Here is a 21,586-nt window from a genome sequence, read left to right on the forward strand (position 1 = left end):
TGCAGGTTGGGAGCAGGTACTCAAACCCAGGTCCATAAGCATGGTGACATGTGCTTAACCACTTGTACCACCTCCCACTCTACAGACTGCCTTATTTTTAGAAGGCTTAATTATATTGTATTGTATGTATACACCACAGCCTTTAATCCCTTCACTTACTGGTGGGTATATGGACCCCCCTTTGGTCCCTTGTGCTTTGTAAATAGTGCTGCAGTGAACATTGATATTCAGATATCTCTTTAAGAATCATATTTCAACTCTTAGTTATATATCCCACAAGTAAAATTGCTTGAGTATTTGGTGTTCTGTTTTTAGTTTCATAAGGGACTTCTGTTGTTTCTAGCAGCCATACACTAACCATATTAGTGATTACCAGCAGGGTGAAAGGGTTCCAATTTCCCTATATCCTTCCTTACAATGAGGTAAATTTGTATGTTTGGTTTCTTTCTAATGATTTTTTCTTAAAACTTTTGGTCAGTGAGTTTGGCTCTTGAGGCCCCTGATAAAACATTAGTAATCACTGGTCTCTAATGATCTTTTGATGTTGAGTATCATTTCATATGCTGTTGCTTCTTTTCTGTATCTTTTTGGGCAAAATATCTATTCAGGTCCTTTGTCCATATTTAAATATGTTTTTCAGTTATGGACTTGTTAAGTGTTCTTTATATAATCTATATATTAATTGCTTTGTGCAGTTATGTTCTATAAGTTTCCTTTTCACTCTGTTGATAATTTCTTTTGGTGTGCAGAAATGTTAAGATCTGATACGTTCTCTTTGTCTACTTTAGCTTTTCATGTCACATCAGCAAATCATCAACAATCCAGTGTCATGAAACTTCTGTGTTTTCTTCTTGGAAATTTCTAGTTTTAGATTTTTAATTCATTTAAGATATTTTTGCATACAATGTAATTGTTTATTCTCAAGGTACAGAAAGATAAACTGTGTGTAGATAACAGAGCACTGTTCAACTCTAGCTTATGGTGGTGCAGGGGATTGAGTCTACACACCATTTATTCTGTGACTGTCCTTTCCTCATGAGTAACCTTGAACATTGTGAAACATAGATCATTTGACCATATTGTAAGAGTTTATTTCTGGAGAGAGAATTTGAGAGGGAAGGGGAAATAGGGAGGAGGAAAGAGGCACTTGCAGCATGGCTGCACTGCTTGTAAAGCTTCCCCTCTGCTGGTAGGGAACAAGGGCTTCAACCCAGGTCCTTGTACATGATTTTGTGTGTGATTTACCATGTACATCATCATCAAGCATCCTAAGTATGGACTTTTGATATAAGGTATTTATTATGGCAAGGTAGTAAGTATGCTTCATTTGTCAAGAGTGTTGTTTTTTTGTTTGTTTGTTTTTATTTTTTTTGCCTTCAGGGTTATCCATGGGGCTCAGTGCCTGCACTACAAATCTACTGCTCATAGAGGCTATTTTTCCCTCTTTGTTGCCCTTGTTGTTGTTGTTGTTGCTGTATAGGGCAGAGAGAAATCAAGAGAGGAGAGAAAGATGGGGGAGAGAGAGATAGACACTTGTGGACCTGCTTCACCACTTATAAAACGATCCCCCCCACCCCACCCCCTGCCACAGGTGGGGAACCAGGATCCTTGAGCTGGTCCTTGTACGGTACGGTTCACGCTATGTTTGTTTAACCTGCTGCACTACCGTACCCTCCCCCAAGAGTGTTTTTATCATAAAAGGGCTGTGAAGAATTTTTTCCCCTTCTAGCAACTTAAAAGATCACTATTTATCATTTTATTTGTTTTTGCTTTATTCTGTTAATGTTTCACATTCATTCGTTTTTGTATGCTTAGCTTTCTTTGCATTCCAGGATTACTTTAGTTATCCATTGTCATTTTATGTTCACTTGAAGAGCTCCTTTTGGCATTTCTTGTATGGCAGATCTAGTGTTAATGTATTTATTGAGTTAAGTCCTATTTTTGCCTATGACTTTATAATAGTTTTCCTAGGTGATATTTCCTTATTTCAGTGCTTTGGATATAATATCAGATTCACAGAATCTGCTAGGTTTTAGTTGAGAAATCCACTGCTAATCTTACAGGAGTTGCCTCAAATGTGGTGGTAAGTGCTTTTCTCTTGGTATTTTCAAAATTTTTTTTGGATCTTTGCAATCTAAGACATGGTGCAGAGGCAAGAATATTAAATTTAAAATCGCAAAAGCTTGAGTTTGATTTCTGGTGTCTAATGCCAGAGTGATGCTCTGGTGTTCTCATTAATAAATCAAAAAAAAATTATTTGTCTTTAATTTTTGGCAGCTTGACTACAACATTTTTTGATATAGGTCTCTGCATTTATCCTTGTTAGGAATTTTAACCATTATAACTCTTTTTGTACTGGGATTTCTACAGTCATATGTTGCACCATTGTTGTTATATTATAGATTGTTTAGACTTGCTTCACTTTTCTAAATTCTTTTTTCTTTGTCTTTCTGTAATACCATACTATTTTCAAATGATTTATCTTCAAGTTCACTGATTATTTATTCTGCTTGATATAGCCTGCGATTGGACCCCTGTTGTGATGTTTTAAATTATTTTATTCTAAATTATTTATTTATTTATTTTTGTTAATTTTCCCATTCTTTGTAAGTACTATTCTTGGCTTCATTTAGTTTTCTGTCTTGGTTATTTTATTTCATTGGACATCTTCATACCTATTTCAAATTCTTTGCTGGAAAATCCATAGATTTCCCTTTCTTCTTTCCATCCTGCCAGTCTTTCTTTCTTTTTTTTTTTTCTTTAGTTTTATTATCTTTACTTATTTGATAGAGACAACCAGAAATTGAAAGGAAGGGGGCTACAGAGAGGGAAAGAGACAAAAAGACACCTGCAGCACTGCTTCACCACCCATGAAGCTTTCCTCTTGTGTTGGGGGCTAGGGCCTTGAACCCATTGTGACATATGCGCTCAACTAGGTACACCACCACCTGGTCCTTATTCTGTCTTTTTAAAATTGATTTAACAAGGGCTTACAATAAAGTAAGATTTTAGGGATTGAGTGTCACACCTGTACACATGTATATGACTCAGCATCCCCCCACCAAAGTCCCAGTGCTGTCACTCCAAAGACACACCTCTGTCTACTCATTCCACCTCCACTCTTTTGTTATTATTTATTTATTTTTATTTTATGAGAGCACTGCACACCTCCTTTCTCTTTTTGTCAGACATGAAACTCTGGGAAATTGACATTGAATAAAATAATATAATTTGAGGATATATGTATGTTTATCTACAGTTTTCTCGAAGTCAGAGTGTCATTACTATAACCTGTTGAATTTCTCATGTAATCTGGTATCTTGTACACAGACACTAGATATTTATTGAATTTATATGTTCAGCTTTTCCTTAGATTTATATTATTAATGTTTATTGAACCTTTATATCTGTAAGACTTTTATTTTCCACTTTGTTTTATTTACTCATGTCAAGAAACTTAAATATTGGTATTATTATATTTATGTTTTCACATAGTAAGCAATTATTATACTATATTTACTGATTTGCTGAGATGTCTAGCAAGTAGCAATGCCAAGATCAAATTCTTATTTCAATTAATAAATGTTTTCTACTGTATTTCAAAAGTAATATATAATGTATTGACAGAGTATTTAAAAATCTTATTTTTAAAAGTTTCTATTATGTTAGATTTTGCTTAACCTTGTTATTTTCCCTCCCAGACTCCACCAAACCCACCTGTGTCACCAGTAAAGTCTACAGTTGAAGTCAACAGCAATAACAATGTGTCCTACAGGTGAGAAGTGTAAGCAGTCTGCTTCTTAAATTCTAAATAACAAAATGGGGTTCTGATTTTATTCTCAGGAAATTCTTGGCATTAGTTAACTTATGTACTTAAGTAGAGACATCAGAATAAATATATTTCCTTTTCCGCTTTGCTCATCTATGGATATTGGTTTTGCTAATTTATTATAAGGTTTTCTTTAGTCATTACCTATTTCTTTAACCACTTATACTAAATTGTGGTCTCTCAAGTAATTGAGAAATGCATTGGTAAAGGGTGATTAAAACTAATGTCTGCAGATACTAGGACCTCCATTTGTTTTTCAGGTAAATGGATGACATTAGACTATAAGAGGAAAATAATTTCTGTTGACCCCAGCATTCTGTGTGCCAGCTTTACCTTACTGCATTCACTTGCAGCTTTAGTGCTACAGTTTCCTAGGTCTATCCACCCTTTTTTTCCTATGAGCCACTGCTTGCTTTATACATAAGTTGATGTCCCCAGAATGTCATTTCCATTGACTATTTGTGTGTATATGTATTTCATAGAAATGCAGGCACAGTGAGACAGATGCTGGAGTCCAAAAGAAATGTAAGCGAGTGTGCACCACCATCCTTTCAAACCCCTGTGAATACAGGTAATAACTATTCTTTAACACCAAAATACATTTTCTTAGGAATTGATGGCTTTGGTTCTCTTTTCTTACATTCTTTTGAGTATGAAATGGACTACGAAACTAAACACATTAATCTCAAATTTGTGTGCTGAGTCTAAAACAGTATTTTAAAGTTTAACAAAGATGCATGAAAGTATAGAAATTCTTTTATTGTAGTGGTTCTCAAATATTGTGGTCTTTATACCCCTGTATAACCTTTAAAGAAAAAGGGATATCTACATATATACTGAGCAGGGAGAGAGAGAGAACTAGAGCCTTACTCTGGCCTGTGTGCTGCTGGGGATTGCACTTGTGACCTCATGCTTATAAGTCAGACATTTTATCTGCTGTACCACTTCCTATTCCATAATCATTAAGTAAGCATTAAGAACTGTAAACAGTTTTTGTTCATATGAATTATATTAATATTTATTCTAGTGGAATAAAACATACAAATTAAAAATATTTATAGATTCACTTAAAAATAAGCTCAGAACTGGAGATAGAGCTCAGAGGGTAGGACCCCTGCCTTGCTATGTGCTCAGTCAATTTTCAAGCTGTGCCATCATGGATTCACCATAGAACTGGGGGAAGCTATAGTACCACAGCTATAGTCCCCCACTTTCTGTCTTTCTATCTAAATAAAAATGCAACCTAGGAGCAGTGAAATTGTGCATGTTAGGCCCCAACTCCAATAACAATAATAATTTCAAATTATGTCTAAAAAGCCTCACGTTTCAGTGAAAAATAACTGTAAACTTAAAGTCAGTGAATAAATTAATTGTGTTGCATTTTTACATATAACTTTTGTATTTAAAACACTGCTGAAAATTGCTAGTTTCTCATGTTAATATCAAAATTGGATCAGTTGTAATATGTTATTTTGGATAAAGTATGTCAAAGAATTGCAGCTACATGTAAATATGTAGGTGGAAAATGGGTTACTATCCCTTTTAGAAAATTGTGGATAGTCTTCTTTGGCACAGGCAAGTAGAAGTTCCTTTCTAGAGAGTTTCAACATAGAATCTAAAACCTTATCAGTGAATTTTTCATCAAGTCCATTTATTTGTCTTGTAGTTGGACATATTTTTCACTAATAAAATTCATTGCTAATTTGGAAAATATTCACGGAGTCATCTAAGCCTTCCAAATACTGACACATTTCATTAATATATGCATTTTGAATGATTCATTTTTCACTATTGATCCTTTTAAAAATTCTTTAAAGATTTAGAATTCTTTATGCTCTTTCAGTGACACTAATTTTACCCCCAAAGTGATAGTTTTTGCTCTTAAAACTCAATTTATGGCCAATAAGTAACCACTGGTTGTCTTCCTTGAGGTGCTTGCCTTATTTTATTTTTAGGAAGGGATTTGCCTACTAGCCAAATGCAGATAATCACACTATGTATGTTAAGTTACTCTTTCAAGTAAAAGCGGTCTTCTAAGAGAAAGGCTGTTATGTTAGCTCAGCTCACAACTCAAATTAACTATAAAAGGATTTTTCCCTGAGGCAGCCCTCCTTTGCTGTCACACAGCAAGCTGTCACACATCAACAACCCTTTTCCTTAATAGTGCTAAGAGACTTCCACTCTTATGCATTTATCAAAATTTAATGGTTCTTACCACATTTTATATACATTATTGAGTGAAATTGACTGTTTTTATTGCTATCATTTGATAGTAAAGAATACAGTGGTAGTTTGGTATTGCTACCCTGTGTACTGAGAAATTTTTACCATTACACAAGTGTCTACATCATGAAAAACATATAGAATGATTTATTATTATTATTATGAAAGTAGGTTTGACTTTGCAAACTCCTCTCCAAAAGGTTCTTGGTAACCTACAAATATCCCTTTAACAAAGATCCTTTGGGGATTATTCTAAGGTGCTCGAGATTTTAGAAAGACTACAAGTTATTGAGAAAGAAACTGGTCATTAATTTCAAACCTATTCAAGTGAAGATAAGCACAAATAGTTGAACCAAAATCACAGTAAAACCTCAGTAGCCAATATTTAAATTTTTCCCCACTCTTTAGTATCTGCTCCCTCATTAATCCATCTGCCAATTTCATTCTGCTGATTATCATATCTTACTGTACCATACCATGCTATGCCATACTATACTGTACCTTACCATACCATATGAGTGTAAAAAAAGGTAGCCTCCTCTTACCAGTTCTCCTAAGGAGTTCAGTAAAACTTAATCCACAGGAACAGATTTCATATGGTAATATACCATGGCCGAGTTAGTCTCTACTCATTAATAATGATGACTACAGATTTTTCTTTTTGAGTTTGTATATCATGCCCATGTTCTAAGGTATTTACAGTATTTATTAGTATAGTCATAGTTTTTTTTTTATTTGTGTTGTTGTTTTGTTTTATTTGTTACTTTGAGATGATCATAGTAATTTTGGGGGATGTTCTGGTTATAAGCAGCAACCATCTATGTTAAACACAAACTGTTACTTTCACAATATATCAAACATATATTGGAAAATATTTCTACAAATTGAATTTTGAGAATTTCTAGATTTTGAAAAAGTGTTACTATGAAAGATCTAATTGTGTTTTTTTTTTTTTGTGTGTGTGTGTGTGAGGTATTTTATTTTCTTTATTGGGGAAGTATTGTTTTACATTCGACAGTAAATACAATAGTTTGTACATGTGAAAGATCTAATTGTTAATCTACTGTAATACCTTAAATTTGTATGTGTTTTGCTATATTAGCAGATAAGTGAAGAGAGTCATTTAAACTGAGACTTCTTCTTCTTTCTTTAGTATCTTCAACCAATATTGTCACTCCTCCAGCGATTGTTAGTAGTCAGCCTAAAATGCAGACTCCAGTGACTTCAGGTTCTCTGACAGCAACATCAGTTCTTCCTGCACCCAACACAGCTACTGTAGTTGCTACCACTCAGGTGCCTAGTGGAAACCCTCAACCTACAATTTCTTTACAGTCCTTACCAGTGATTTTGCACGTACCTGTTGCAGTATCCTCTCAGCCTCAGCTCTTACAGAGTCACCCAGGAACTTTAGTGACCAATCAACCATCTGGCAACGTGGAATTCATTTCTGTACAAAGCCCACCTACAGTCAGTGGTCTTACCAAAAATCAAGTATCCTTGCCATCCTTGCCAAATCCCACTAAACCAAACAACGTTCCTTCTGTGCCCGCTCCTAGTATTCAAAGGAACTCTCCTGCCAGTGCTGCACCTTTAGGAACAACACTTGCTGTAAAGGCAGTTCCTACAGCACACTCTATTGTGCAAGCCACAAGGACTTCTTTACCTACAGTAGGCCCATCAGGACTGTATACTCCAAGTAGTCGAGGTCCTATACAGATGAAAATACCAATATCGGCTTTTAGTACTTCGTCTCCTGCAGAACAGAGCAGCAGTACCACCCCAAGAATTGGTAAGTTACTTCGTTGGTTTAATAATTGAAATGCAGGCATGTTAATAATTGAAGTTTTACTTGTGTATAGCTATGGAAGTAGCTAATATTGGAAGAGCAGAGTAAATTGAATTTCCTAGAAATTATTTTAGTTAAGTTTTTACTTATCCTAAAGAAATGATATTAATAAAATGAGGTTTGAGAATTTATCTCAAATGAGAAGTTAGTGTGTTTCCCCCACTTCACAGTTCTCAGAAAGGACTTAATTTTATTTGTTTGTAAAGCGAGAGTTGGGTGGTAGCGCAGTGGGTTAAGCGCACGTGGTGCGACACAATAATAATGGAACAAAGGCAACAAAAGGGGGGAAAATGGTCTCCAGGAGCAGTGGATTCATGGTGCAGGCACCGAGCCCTGGCAGTAACCCTGGGGGCAAAAAAAAAAAAAAAAAAAAAACCCTGTAAAGCTCTGACTCCCATGTACCTGGAAAGCATACATGTTGTATGTATTCTTGAACTTAATTTTGTTACTGCCTTCACATCCCTGCTGCTTTTGAAGAGACAGGCAAGAATGAGCAGATATTATGTATACAATATAGTTGGTACTGTATCTGTCTTACTGTGACTGTTTTCACATAAATGCTCTAAAGCACAGATCGCTTTTTATTTAATTTTTTCATACTATGTTTATGATGAATAGTGAGTTCCAAGATTATAAGATCACAGAGTATATAGTTTCACACTGCACCCACCACCAATGTTTTGTGTTCCTACCCTCCCACCTCCCAAAGATAACAGATAACCACCAACCATAGTTCTCACAGTCTTAGAAAAAGGTGTTTTTTTGTCTGTTTTTTTTTTTTTTTGCAAGTTCATGTATTTCAGTTCTTTAGTTGCCACATATGAGTGAGACTGATAGTTGTCTTTCATCTGTGTAAGTAATACATAATCAACTCCAGTTCAATCCATTTTGTTCGTAAAGGAGAATATCTTTTTTTTTTTTTTTGAATTGCCACCAAGGTAACTGCTTAGGCTTAGTACTAGCACTAGAAATCTACCTCTCCCAGGTCCATGAAGGATGATAGAGGACATAGTGGGGGTTGTATTATTATTATGGGAAACTGGGGAATGTTATGCATGTACAAACTATTGTATTTACTGTTGAATTCCCCAAAAAAGAATTTTTTTTTTAAATTTTTTATTTAAGAAAGGATTAGTGAACAAAAGCATAAGGTAGGAGGGGTACAACTCCACACAATTCCCAACACCCAATCCCCATAACCCACTCCCTCCCCTGATAGCTTTCCCATTCTCTATCCCTCTGGGAGCATGGACCCAGGGTCGTTGAGGATTGCAGAAGGTAGAAGGTCTGGCTTCTGTAATTGCTTCCCCGCTGAACATGGGCGTTGACTGGTCGGTCCATACCCCCAGTCTGCCTCTCTCTTTCCCTAGTAGGGTGTGACTCTGGGGAAGCTGAGCTCCAGGACACATTGGTGGGGTCTTCAATCCAGGGAAGCCTAGCCAGCATCCTGGTGGCATCTGGAACCTGGTGATTGAAAAGAGAGTTAACATATGAAGCCAAACAATTTGTTGAGCAATCATGGATCCCAAGCTTGGAATAGTGAAGAGGAAGTGTTAGGGAGGTACTCACTGCAAACTCTAGTGTAGTCCTGCTTTCAGGTATATATTTTGCAGTAGTTTATGGATACGTGTGCACATAAGCTCTCTCTCACAGAAACTGGTGTATATCTAGGTTATGGGACTTTGTTAGAAAGTGAACTACCTGAGATGAAATTAGGGTGTACTATTAAAGGAAAGGTCTCACCCGAGTAATGAAGCTGAAGGGTTGTCATTCCACACGTGAAGTCTCTGGATACATTCTGAGGTGAAGCATGTTGAGGTAGCAATCGTTGCTTTGGTTAGGTTGTGATCAGCAGATGCAATGTTATTTGGTTTGGATTGGGAGATGCATACGGGAAAGTGGGCCCTATCCAAGGGTTCCAGGACTGGGGGAAGTAGGGGCTCTATAGTGAAGATGTGAGGTTCCTGCTGTCTTAGGGTTCAAAAAGACACTCAATAGTTAATATTATCATCACATTATTTGTTAATTGGGTTAACTTTGAAAAGTCCCTTTGTTATGGTTTGCTGGACAGTACCCAGTATCTTGTATATAGCTGTGCTATTGGAAGCTTCTAATCTACTTGGTCTAGGCTTTTGAGAGAGTCCGCATATCAAATACATAGCCTATATGTTAAAAAGATTCAGTTTGTCTTTTGAGAAACTTTGAGACATACAATTGATTTAAAAACTTTGAGACATACAATTGATTTAAAAAAAAAAAAAAATCCACCTCTCCCAGTGGCCATTTCCCTGGCCCCTCCCCCCCTACCTACTTTGGAGTTGGGGGAGGAGAGAGAGACAGACAGCTGCAGACCTATTTCACCACTCATAAAGCATCCCCCCTGCAGGTGGGGAGTGGGAGCTAGAACCCAGGCCTTTCTACATGATATTGTGTATGCTTAGCTGGGTATGCCACCACCTGGCCCCCATAATATCATTTTTGACTGCAGAGTAGTATTCTATGTAGTATATATCCTATAATTTTTTCACAAATCATCTGTCTACAGGTATTTTGGCTGCTTCAATTCTTTGGTTATTATAAATAATGCAACTATGAACATAGAGATAAAAATTACTTTTTAAAAAGATTTGTTAATGAGAGAGAGAACCAGAGCATCACTCACATGTGATAGTGGGGGTAGAATTGAAACCTCATACTTGAGAATCTAGTGTTTTATCCACTCTGCCACCTCCTAGGCTTCAGTACATACTACTTTTAGAAGTGAGATATATCTGCCTTTTCATTTCTTGGGTTGCCACTATTAGTGTAGTCTACTTTCTCACACTGACATTTTATAGAATTGTTGAAAGTAAATCAAATTTAACAGATCAAATTAAACACAGCACTGAAGCTGCAAATCACTGTCATACAGTTAACTCACATTATTAGGAATCTGACATTTATATTAAAATGTTATTAATGTAAAAATTAAGTGATTGCATAATCTAATAGCACTATTTCCTAGGATTATATAGTATCATGTTGTTTCATAGACATCCTAGTATCTGTGACACTACACAATGATAACTTTTAATTGGAATTGAGTATGATTAATTTTTTTGCTAGTCATTATATTTTTCTTGTAATCCTTAGTGTCTTTTATTAATATAGGTAAATTCATCAACAGTGTTTTAAGTGATTTGGAATTTTTCCTCTTTATGAAATTTTGAGCCTAATTTGTCATTGTTTAAAATTCTTAGTTACAAGATACAATATATATCTATAGTTATATCAGTGTATTTATATATATATATTATCTTTTTTATTATTTATTTATAAAAATAAAACACTGAAAAAGCCATAGGATAGGAGGGGTACAACTCTACACAGTTCCCACCACTAGAACTCCGTATTCCATCCCCTCCCTTGATAGCTTTCCTATTCTTTAACCCTCTGGGAGTTGCTATCAGGGTTACCTCTGGGGCTTGATGCCTGTACTAAAAATCTACTATCCCCCTTTTATATTATTTTTCTTTATTGAGGGGGATTAATGGTTTACAGTCAACAGTAAAACACAGTAGTTTGTACAAGTATAACATTTTCCAGTTTTCCACATAAGAATTCAGCCCCCTCTCGGTTTTCCTCTGCCATCATGTTCCAGGACCTGAACCCCCTGGCCCCAGAGTCTTTTACTTTGGTGCAATACACCAAATCCAGTCCATGTTCTGCTTAGTGTTTTCTTACTTTTCAGGTGTGTGTGTGTGTGTGTCTGTGTTTTAATAATGATCAAAAAGACTGGGATAAGGGGTACAGTTCCATATAATTCCTACCACCAGAGTGCTATATCCTCTCCACTTGAAGCTTCCTTATTCTTTATCCCTCTGGAAATATGGACCAAAGATCTCTATGGGGTGCAGAAGGTGGGAGGTATGGCTTGCATAATTGCTTCTCTTCTGCACACCCACCACCTATTTTTATGGCAATCTGCCTTTCTTCCTTTCTTTTCCTTCCTTTCTTCTTTCTTTCTTTCTTTCTTTCTTTCTTTCTTTCTTTCTTTCTTTCTTTCTTTCTTTCTTTCCTTCCTTCCTTCCTTCCTTCCTTCTCTCTCTCTCTCTCTCTCTCTCTCTCTCTTTCTTTCTTTCTTTCTTTCTTTTTTCCTGACAGAAATAGGGAGGGCAGAGAGAGGAAGAGAGATACAACATGATTTCACCTCTCTCAAAGCCTTCCTCCCAAAGCTGGGGACCTTGTGCTTTAAAACTTGTGCACTCGGGCTGTGGAGACAGCATAACAGTTATGCAAGACTTTCATGCCTGAGGCTCTGAGGTTCCAGGTTCAGTCCCCAGCACCACCATAAGCTAGAGCTGAACAGTGCTCTGGTCTTTCTCTTTGTGTCTTCCTGTCTGTATCTCCATCACTAAAATAAAATAAAATAGATATATATAAAAAAGAAAATTCTTGTTAAAAATAACTTGTGCATTCTCTGGGGCACACCACTTCCTAACCCCTTACTATTATTATTATTTTGTTCTTTTCCTTATTTTCTTAAATATAGAACTTTCCTGAAAGACTTAATAAGAATAAATAAGTACTTTAAAATTATTGTGTTTTAATGTCATAATACTGGAATCCTAACCACATAGTAAAAGTAATAGAATTGTAATTTTGTTATCCTTTGTCTTAAATTTTAAAAAAATATTTATTCCCTTTTGTTGCCCTTGTTGTTTTATTGTTGTAGTTATTGTTGTTGTTGGATAGGACAGAGAGAAATGGAGAGAGGAGGGGAAGACAGAGAGAGGGAGAGAAAGATAGACACCTGCAGACTTGCTTCACCTCCTGTGAAGAGACTCCCCTGCAGGTGCCAGGGGCTCAAACCAGGATCCTTATGCTGGTCTTTGTGCTTCGCACCGCGTGTGCTTAACCTGCTGCACTACCGCCTGACTCCCTTATCTTAAAATTTTTACGCTTGTTCTCTTGGTCATTATATATGTCTTGTATCAGTCTGTTTTGTATGTACTTATTTGATTGTTCTTATTTTTGTGTTATGTAAGGGTATTTTGATGGAAGACAGAGAGGCAGAATGAGTTATCATAACACTGCCCCACCTCTTGGGAAGCTTCTCCAGTAGATGGTATCCCCATGTGGTAGTTGGGGCTCAAATCCAGTTCCTTGCATATGGTAAAGTTATGAACTCTACCAAGTGAGCTATCTCCCAGCCCTTGCTGTATAGGCTTATATACATGGAAAGGGAAATACAAAGTTCTATGTTCTGGATTTCATTTCCTTGTCTGGCTAGAGCAAAGCTTATTTAACCAGGCAGTATTGAGGGTCTTACATGATAGGGACCCTGTGGCTGCAATTCCCATGTGCTGTTACTCTGCTATTCTATATACCTATCTCTGGTTGTTGTAAAATAGCAGTTTGTTCTCCATATGTTCTGAAATTTTTAATGGAAAGGAATGCCATTTTTTCGAGCCAGAAAGTTTAGTTTTTGACCAAAAAAAAAAGTTAATTTACTGAAAACAATGGTGGGGGTGTTTCCAAAACTATTAATACAATTTCCTACATTACCAAAGAGGAAATGATAAATCACCTCAGTAGATGGTAAAGACATGATAAAATATAATATCTTCTTTTTAGAAATTAAGGCAGAAAATCATACTTCTTTTCTTTCTGTTCTGGATTTAATTTTTAGATGTGTGAATGGCAACTAAAAAATGAATAAAGCAAGCAACCTGGGAGGCGACACATTGGATAAAGTATTAGACTCTCAAGCATGAGGTTCTGAGTTCTATCCCAGCATCACATGTGCCAGAGTGATACTCTAGTTGTATCTGTGTCTCTCATCATCTTTCACTCTCATAATTAAATAAAGTAGATCTTTTGAAAGAGATGTGTATTTAAAAAATAGATAATAAAATAGGGAATAAAGAAAAACTGTCTGTGAACTGACATATTCTCAGAATCACCATTTATAACTTTTTCTCATATATTTATTACACTTTTGCATGTCATTAAAACTTTTATAAAAAGGCATATAGTTTGAATAAATTATATTTTATTTAAACCTTTATTCATGATAGAGCATTTAAGTTATAGGCATCTTAAGTTATTTCCCAAAGATATCAATTTAAGATAGATTAAAATTTTTGGATCAATGAATTTGAATTTTTTTATTCTCTGCTGTGAATTTACCTTTAGAAAGATAATGTAGCCACATTCTATTTTAGTTTCTATTTAAATTGTTATATATATATAATGTAACCAAACCTTTCACATTTTGTAGGAACTTTTAAAACACATGATTCTGACTTTTTTTTTTTACTTCACAGAAAACCAGACCAGCAAAACAGTAGATACTTCTGTTAATAAGAAAGCCGCTGATAGTACATCACAGGTATGTTTCCGCTCTCCCCTTTATTTAAAAGTAAAATTCTATTATACTCAATAGAAAACTGAAATAGACAATATTCTTTGATAAGTGAAAATTATTTTTTGTAACTCTCCAAAGAGCTTCAAAAATTTTCTCTGCAATTCTTGTCTAATGACAAAAGTTTCTTTTTTTTTAATTTTTATTTTTTTTATTTAAGAAAGGATTAATTAACAAAACCATAGGGTAGGAGGGGTATAACTCCACACAATTCCCACCACCCAATCTCCATATCCCACCCCCTCCCCTGATAGCTTTCCCATTCTCTATCCCTCTGGGTCCCAATGGACCCAGGGTCATTGAGGGTTGCAGAAGGTAGAAGGTCTGGCTTCTGTAATTGCTTCCCCGCTGAACATGGGTGTTGACTGGTCGGTCCATACTCCCAGTCTGCCTCTCTCTTTCCCCAGTAGGGTGTGTCTCTGGGGAAGCTGAGCTCCAGGACACATTGGTGGGGTCTTCAATCCAGGGAAGCCTAGCCAGCATCCTGGTGGCATCTGGAACCTGGTGATTGAAAAGAGAGTTAACATACAAAGCCAAACAAATTGTTGAGCAAAAAGTTAAGTTTCATAGTAATACTTTTAGAATTCTTTGTTTGTTACATTAACTAATTGCTTGGATTATATGATTGGCAGTCTAGTTCTTTGCTTTCATATAGTGCAAAGATTCAGTCTGCATATTCCATTTCCTCTTAGCCCATCTTTCTCATTTCTTGTCCGTCAATACACCTTCATTGGCACTGTCTTGGTTTATTTAAAGCTGATCAAGTACCAGCCAAATAGCCCAGATATTCAGATAGTGTTCTGCTTTGCCTTGTGTGTCCCAGATTTGAGCTAGCCTCAGCTACATTGAAGGGAGTTTCAATGTAACACTGAAGTGCTGTGGTGTCTCTTCTCTAAAACAAACAAATCTGATTAGAAATATGTGGAAAGAAATTTTTGCTCTTTCTGATAGCTTACTACCACTTAGGTAATATTGGTTACTTTTTTAAAAGATTATTTATTTATTAGTTATTAGAGACAGCAATTGAGAGGGGAAGAGACAGAGACATCTGAAGCCCTGCTTCACCACTGTGAAGCTTCCCTCCTTGCAGGTGAGGACCAGGACCTTGAACCTGTGCACTGCTAATGTATTTGTTTCATCAGGTGCACACCACCTGGCCCCTGTCTTCATTATTTTTTCATTTTAAATTTTAATCATTCAGTAATGAAGTAACTACCTTTTTTCTGTATTAGCAGTACTATGCCCTCTTTCCCCTCTATATTGCTAAGTAGAAAAAATTTTTATATTGATGGTTTAATTTTCTTCTTACCCAAGAGAAATCTGCCCACTATTAAGGGATAGAAGTCATTCTAGGGCTAAGTGTTTCTAAAGTTCCCAAACTGAAACAAAAAATGTAGTGGGTCAAATAGTTTTTAATACTAAGAATCTATTTTATTAAAAGGTTGCCTGATCATGAGTCATTCACTGAAATGATCAGCCTCATTAAGTGAACACAAAGGAGATTATAAGAGAGCAAAGACATGTCCTCTTTAGGAGATTTTTTTTTTTTTTGTAATGAAACAAACAAAACAAGCAAAACAATGTCTTTGAAAGGATGGAAAAGGGCACTACAACAGTTCTAAAAATCAGTTATCAGGAATCTGGCCCTTGGAAGGTCTGTAGTAATGACTAATGGAAGAGCTATATGGGGAGAGGGAGAGGGAAAGAGAGACAGAGACAGAGACCTGCAGCACTGCTTTGCTATTTGTAAGGCATCTCCCCCTACAGGTGGGAACCAAGGGACTTGAACATTGTAATGTGTGTGTCTGCCAGGTGTGCCACCACCCAACCCCAATAATTCCTGTAGTATACTTTGAACACTAGACTGTGTTTACTGACTCCAGGATTGTTATGCAAACACCAAGAATATGCTGCACATTTCAATTAATGTTGGTCTGAGCCTCAGCCCAAAGGTTCAATAAGGCTTTTCCAGGTTCTTGACATGTATCCTATAATTAATAGTCAGAAAGTTCATCCTGTGCAGTGCTGGAAAGTGGAGTCCCAGTCAAGATTTATGCTTGAGTTCCAGTGTATAACATTCCTTTTGTTTTTGCTCACTATCCTTTTTGCCATGATAGACATAACCAAGGCTACAACGTGCTATAAATCTTACTCATTTTAGGTAGTCAGCATAAATAAGAACTGCATTATAATTAGAAATAATACAGAAGGTAGTTTATACTCCTTTTAGTGCGTGCTATCAAGTTGGCATATGAATTTATTTTCACTACTTCAAATAGAGTAAAACTACAATATATGAGTAAAATGCAATTCTTTTTTTGAAGATTTTTTTCAAATTTATTTATTTATTATTGGGAAGAGACAGAAATTGAAAGGGAGGGGGAGATAGAGAGGGAGAGGGAAAGAGTGACACCTACAGCACTGCTTCACCACTTGTGGAACTTTACCCTTGTAGATGGGGACCAAGGGCTGAACCCTAGTCCTTGTGTACTATAATGTGTTACTTAACCAGGTGTACCACTGCCTGGCCCCTAAAATGTAATTCTTATATAAAACATTTTAATAAACACAATTTTTGAAATACACTAAAGAAATCTTTAAGAAGTACAAAAAAGAAATTTTATATATTTAGTTACTTCCTAAGTTGATGTAACAGCACTACAATCATTTCTTTTTCCCCTCCCATGCACATTTCTACAATAGCTTTCCAGATTCATTCTAACCTACAGTAGTCCTTTAGTGTTCTTTAGTTTAGAAGGTTCTTTAGTTTAGAAGTACAATTTAAGTAAGAATTGCCATAGGAAAAAGAAATGAACCAAGTACCTTAGAAAGTAACAACTAGAAGTTACCTTTTTCACACTGATTTCTGTTTGCTAGTAAGTAGCTTTTATATAAAAAAAAAAAACTAGCATTATCGTACATTACTGAGGTATTTATTTAGCACAATGGAAAATATATTTGTACCAGAAAAGACAAGCTAGCAAAGCACGAATTTATAACTGGCAGAAAGGCATATGATTCCACATTAATTAGTGCTGTGCTAAATTTACATGTTATTGTTACTGTTTATATCCAAAACTGGCACCAGTTCAAAGCTGAAACTTTGCTTTTTTTTATATATATATATATATTTATTTTCCTTTTTGTTGCCATTGTTTTTTATTGTTGTTCTTGTTATTGATATTGTCGTTGTTAAATAGGACAGAGAGAGGAGGGGAAGACAGAGAGGAGGGAGAGAAAGATAGACACCTGCAGACCAGCTTCACCACCTGTGAAGCAACTCCCCTGCAGGCGGGGAGCCGGGAGCTCAAACTGGGATCCTTAGGCCAGTCTTTGCGCTTTGCACCACATGCACTTAACTCACTGTGCTACCTTCCAACTCCCTTTTTTTTTTTTTTTTTTTTTTAAATCAGAGCACTGCTCAGCAATGATTTGCTGGTGACAGTGGGGATAAAATTTGCTATGTCTGGGGCCAGGAGATAGTGCAGTGGGTTAAGCACACATGGCAAGAAGTGCAAGAACCAGCATAAGACATCATAAGGAACCAGCATAAGGATCCCGGTTCTAGACCCCAGCTTCCCACCTGCAGGGGGGTTGCTTCATAAGTGGTGGAGCAACTAGCCCCCTGTGTTCCCCTTCTTTCCTGATTTCTCTCTCTCCTGCCCAACAACAAAAATAAAAACAAGGGCAACAAAAATGGGGGAAAATGACCTCCAGGAGCAGTGGATTTATGGTGCAAGCACTGAGCCTCAACAATAACCCTGGAAGCAATAAATAAAAATTTAAAAAATTTGCTATTTCTGAATGGCTACTTTTATTTTTTTAATTTTTTTATAACACATTTTGATTTTTTTAAATATTTATTTTATTTATTTATTCCCTTTTGTTGCCCTTGTTGTTTTATTGTTGTAGTTATTATTGTTGTTGTCGTTGTTGGATAGGACAGAGAGAAATGGAGAGAGGAGGGGAAGACAGAGAGGAGGAGAGAAAGATAGACACCTGCAGACCTGCTTCACCGCCTGTGAAGCGACTCCCCTGCAGGTGGGGAGCCGGGGTTTGAACCGGGATCCTTATGCCAGTCCTTGTGCTTTGTGCCACCTGCGCTTAACCCGCTGCGCTACAGCCCAACTCCCTCTGAATGGCTACTTTAGCAGGTCAATTGCCTACCAAAGCTGCTTGTGATTTTCATTTTCTAGTATTAAATTTCTCTTGCTCTAAGCTAAATAAAATACCTTCTGAGAACTTCATATTTGGCTGAATGATCTCTGCTATCTCATACATTGGGTTGTTGGAAAAGTCATGATGGATTTTTGCATAGAAAAATAGTTATTTACTATTTCAGGCATTACTTTCTATTTATAGTTATTTAGTATTTCAGGTGTCTTTTGGGTTGATGAATAAAAGTTACTTCATGACCTATGTCAGTTTTATAGTATGATGCAAAGTTAAATGTTTGAAATTCTACGATTTATGAAGCAACAGAGATAAAATCCACTGGGTAGTCTGCATGCTTTGACATATATACAAGCACAGATTCAAGCCCTGGCACTACATGGGAATATATTCCCATCCCTAAATGGCATGTGACTTATATGCCCTGTTTATAAATTAACATATACTGGCATATTTAGCTCCAGAGTCAGACAGCTTGACTTCTGTCCCTTAATGGTAGGCAGATTTCCTTTAGGTAAGTTCTTTAATAAATTGGATTTCTCACCTATAAAATAAAGGCTAGTGTTGCTACTTACCTGTTGGATTATCGTAAAGATTAAATTTGTCAGATAATAGGAGCTGGCTGACAGCTTACCTGGTGAAGTACACATTTACCATGCATTAGGACCCAGGTTTGATCCCAGAAACACATGGGAGTGTATTGCATAGGAGAAGCTTCATGGGTAGTGGTATCTCGCCCTCCCACCTCTTTTTATTTCTAGCTATATCAAAAGAAAAAAATTAGTCTGCCAGCAGTGGTGCAATGATGCAGGTACAAAATGCTTCTGGTGTGTGTTGGGGGGGTGGAAGGTAGGTCAATAAATGTAAAGTTTTTAGCACAGATAGAAATAATACTGGCTGTCATGGTAATTTTATAATTTCTATTAATAATTACTGTAATAATACAATTTATCAAGAAGAAAATACAGCCAGGAATCTACCTGTAGTATCTGATATTAAATCAGCTGTATCATTCAGGTTATGAACATACAGTTCAATATTTCATTAATTGTAGATCTTCTTGCTATGCTATATAGAGTGTATGATAGAGAAATACAGAGAATACCAAAACATGTAAATGCAATGAAATTAATAGGAGAAATAAACTGATTAACTTATCATTATAAAGTTTTCTTCTTTGTAGTTTATGTAATATCATGTTATCAGTAGTTTAATACCTTTTCAGTCTGTGTCTGTGTATTGAAATAAGCATTTAAGACAAAAATATAGTTATTTTCTGATGTATCCTATCAAATAATCTCTATATTTTGATAAGGAGTTTTAGACCATTTATAGTTAGTGTAATTATTGACATGATTGTTTAGGTTTCCTGTTTTGTAATTTTGAAAATGTTTGTTTCTCTGTGTTCTGTTTTATGTTAACTAAAAAAGTATCCTATCATAATTTTTTATTGCCTTTCTTAGTTTTATGTTAATTTTTCTTTAAGATTGGTCTTATAGTTTATAATAGGAATTTGATCTTAATGTTCTTCCAATCTGTTAAGAATTAATATTGAAATACTATGAAAAAATTTAGGAATCTGTCATTGAATGTTGTATTTATATTCAAATGTTCTTGATTTCCTTATATATTACAATCTTTTCATATGTATTGCAGTCTTATTTCCACACATTTTACAATGATACTGTTTCTACATATACTGTATATCTTTATACATGTACTGTATATATTTATATTGTCTTTAATTTTCACCTTAAGTGTGTCCAAAGATAAAAAAATAATAATTTATTTCATAAAATTATTTATTTTTCAGTCTTATTTATCTGACATTACATTTTTCAAGGAACCCCTCAGGGCCCCAGTATTATTTAATTTTCCTTTATGTCTGCCATAGTCCCATTTGTAAAATGTAAATGTTTGCTTTTCAGAGTGGAAAAACTACAGGCAGTGATTCAGGTGGTGTCATTGACCTCACAATGGATGATGAAGAAAATGGAGCTTCACAAGGTACTGAAATATAAGTAAATGTACTACTGAATGCTTTGATACCTTTTTTTCCCCATTAATTCAATATAATCTATGAAGGCATTATCTATTTCTCTAGCATTATCCTATGTATTTGTCTCCCTTTCACAGTAAGATTTTTGGGGGTCAGGCAGTGGCGCTCTGGGTTAAGTACGAAGCTCAAGGACCCACACAAGGATCCTGATACATTCTCCCCCCCCTCCAGGCTCCTACCTGCAGGGGAGTCATTCACAAGTGGTGAAGCAGGTCTACAGGTGTCTTATCTTTCATTCCCTCACTCTATCTGCCCCTCCTCTCTCAATTTCTTTCTGTCCTATCCAATGAAATGAAAAGAAAAAAAATTATATTAGTTTTTTAAAAATCTTGAATGAATATGGCCAAGGTATGGAAGAAAATGAGCAATTGGGAAATGATTAACTTACAAAGCAGCTCTCTGTTTATGTCTATTTTTCTCTTGACCCTTACAGTAGCTCTGTAAATCCCACTTTAGAATTTAGGATCAGTAATGAACCTGACAATCAAATCCAGTGTCTGGCAAACTCTGTTTCTTCATTATGTTCCTCTATCACTTTTGCATTTGATAGTTAATTGGCTCTATATTGAGTGTGTATCACTTAATTTTATTTAAATTAATTTCTTTTCCAAAAATGATTCAAAAATTTGAAGTACTTCTCAAACTTATCTTACTGCACAAAATAACTTCATACACAGTTCTGTAAGACTGTGTGGGGATAATTATATGCATGTGGAAAATCTAGTAAAATCAGGCATTAATAAATTACTGTGTTAGATACATTAAAATTAAAGATTTGAAGTTTTTCATTTTAGGGAGTAAGATGGTATTAAGTAGTTACACAATTTATTATATAATTTTTAAAAATTTGCTTTCTCCCCCCTTTTGTTGCCTTTGTTTTATGGTTGTAGTTATTTTTATTGTTGTTGTTATTGATGTCATTGTTGTTGGATAGGAGAGAAATGGAGAGAGGCAGGGAAGACAGAGAGGAGAGAAAGATAGACACCTGCAGACCTGCTTTACCACCTGTGAAGCGACTCCCCTGCAGGTGGGGAGCCGGGGGCTCAAACC

The 21,586-nt window shown here is 35.8% G+C and overlaps 1 protein-coding gene across 5 annotated transcripts in view; it reads left to right on the top strand.

The window, feature by feature from the left end:
- ATF7IP (activating transcription factor 7 interacting protein) overlaps window positions 1-21,586 on the top strand; it is a 115,145-nt gene that overhangs the window by 77,353 nt on the left and 16,206 nt on the right. For all 5 annotated transcript variants that reach the window (XM_060194417.1, XM_007533139.3, XM_060194418.1 and 2 more), the window contains exons 7-11: window positions 3,702-3,775; window positions 4,312-4,400; window positions 7,206-7,841; window positions 14,207-14,271; window positions 20,406-20,484. In XM_060194417.1, coding sequence (XP_060050400.1) covers window positions 3,702-3,775; window positions 4,312-4,400; window positions 7,206-7,841; window positions 14,207-14,271; window positions 20,406-20,484 — 943 coding nt within the window. The remainder of the gene's footprint in view (window positions 1-3,701; window positions 3,776-4,311; window positions 4,401-7,205; window positions 7,842-14,206; window positions 14,272-20,405; window positions 20,485-21,586) is intronic.

This window comes from Erinaceus europaeus, chromosome 7 (assembly GCF_950295315.1).
Source record: "Erinaceus europaeus chromosome 7, mEriEur2.1, whole genome shotgun sequence".
Classification (NCBI taxonomy): domain Eukaryota; kingdom Metazoa; phylum Chordata; class Mammalia; order Eulipotyphla; family Erinaceidae; genus Erinaceus; species Erinaceus europaeus.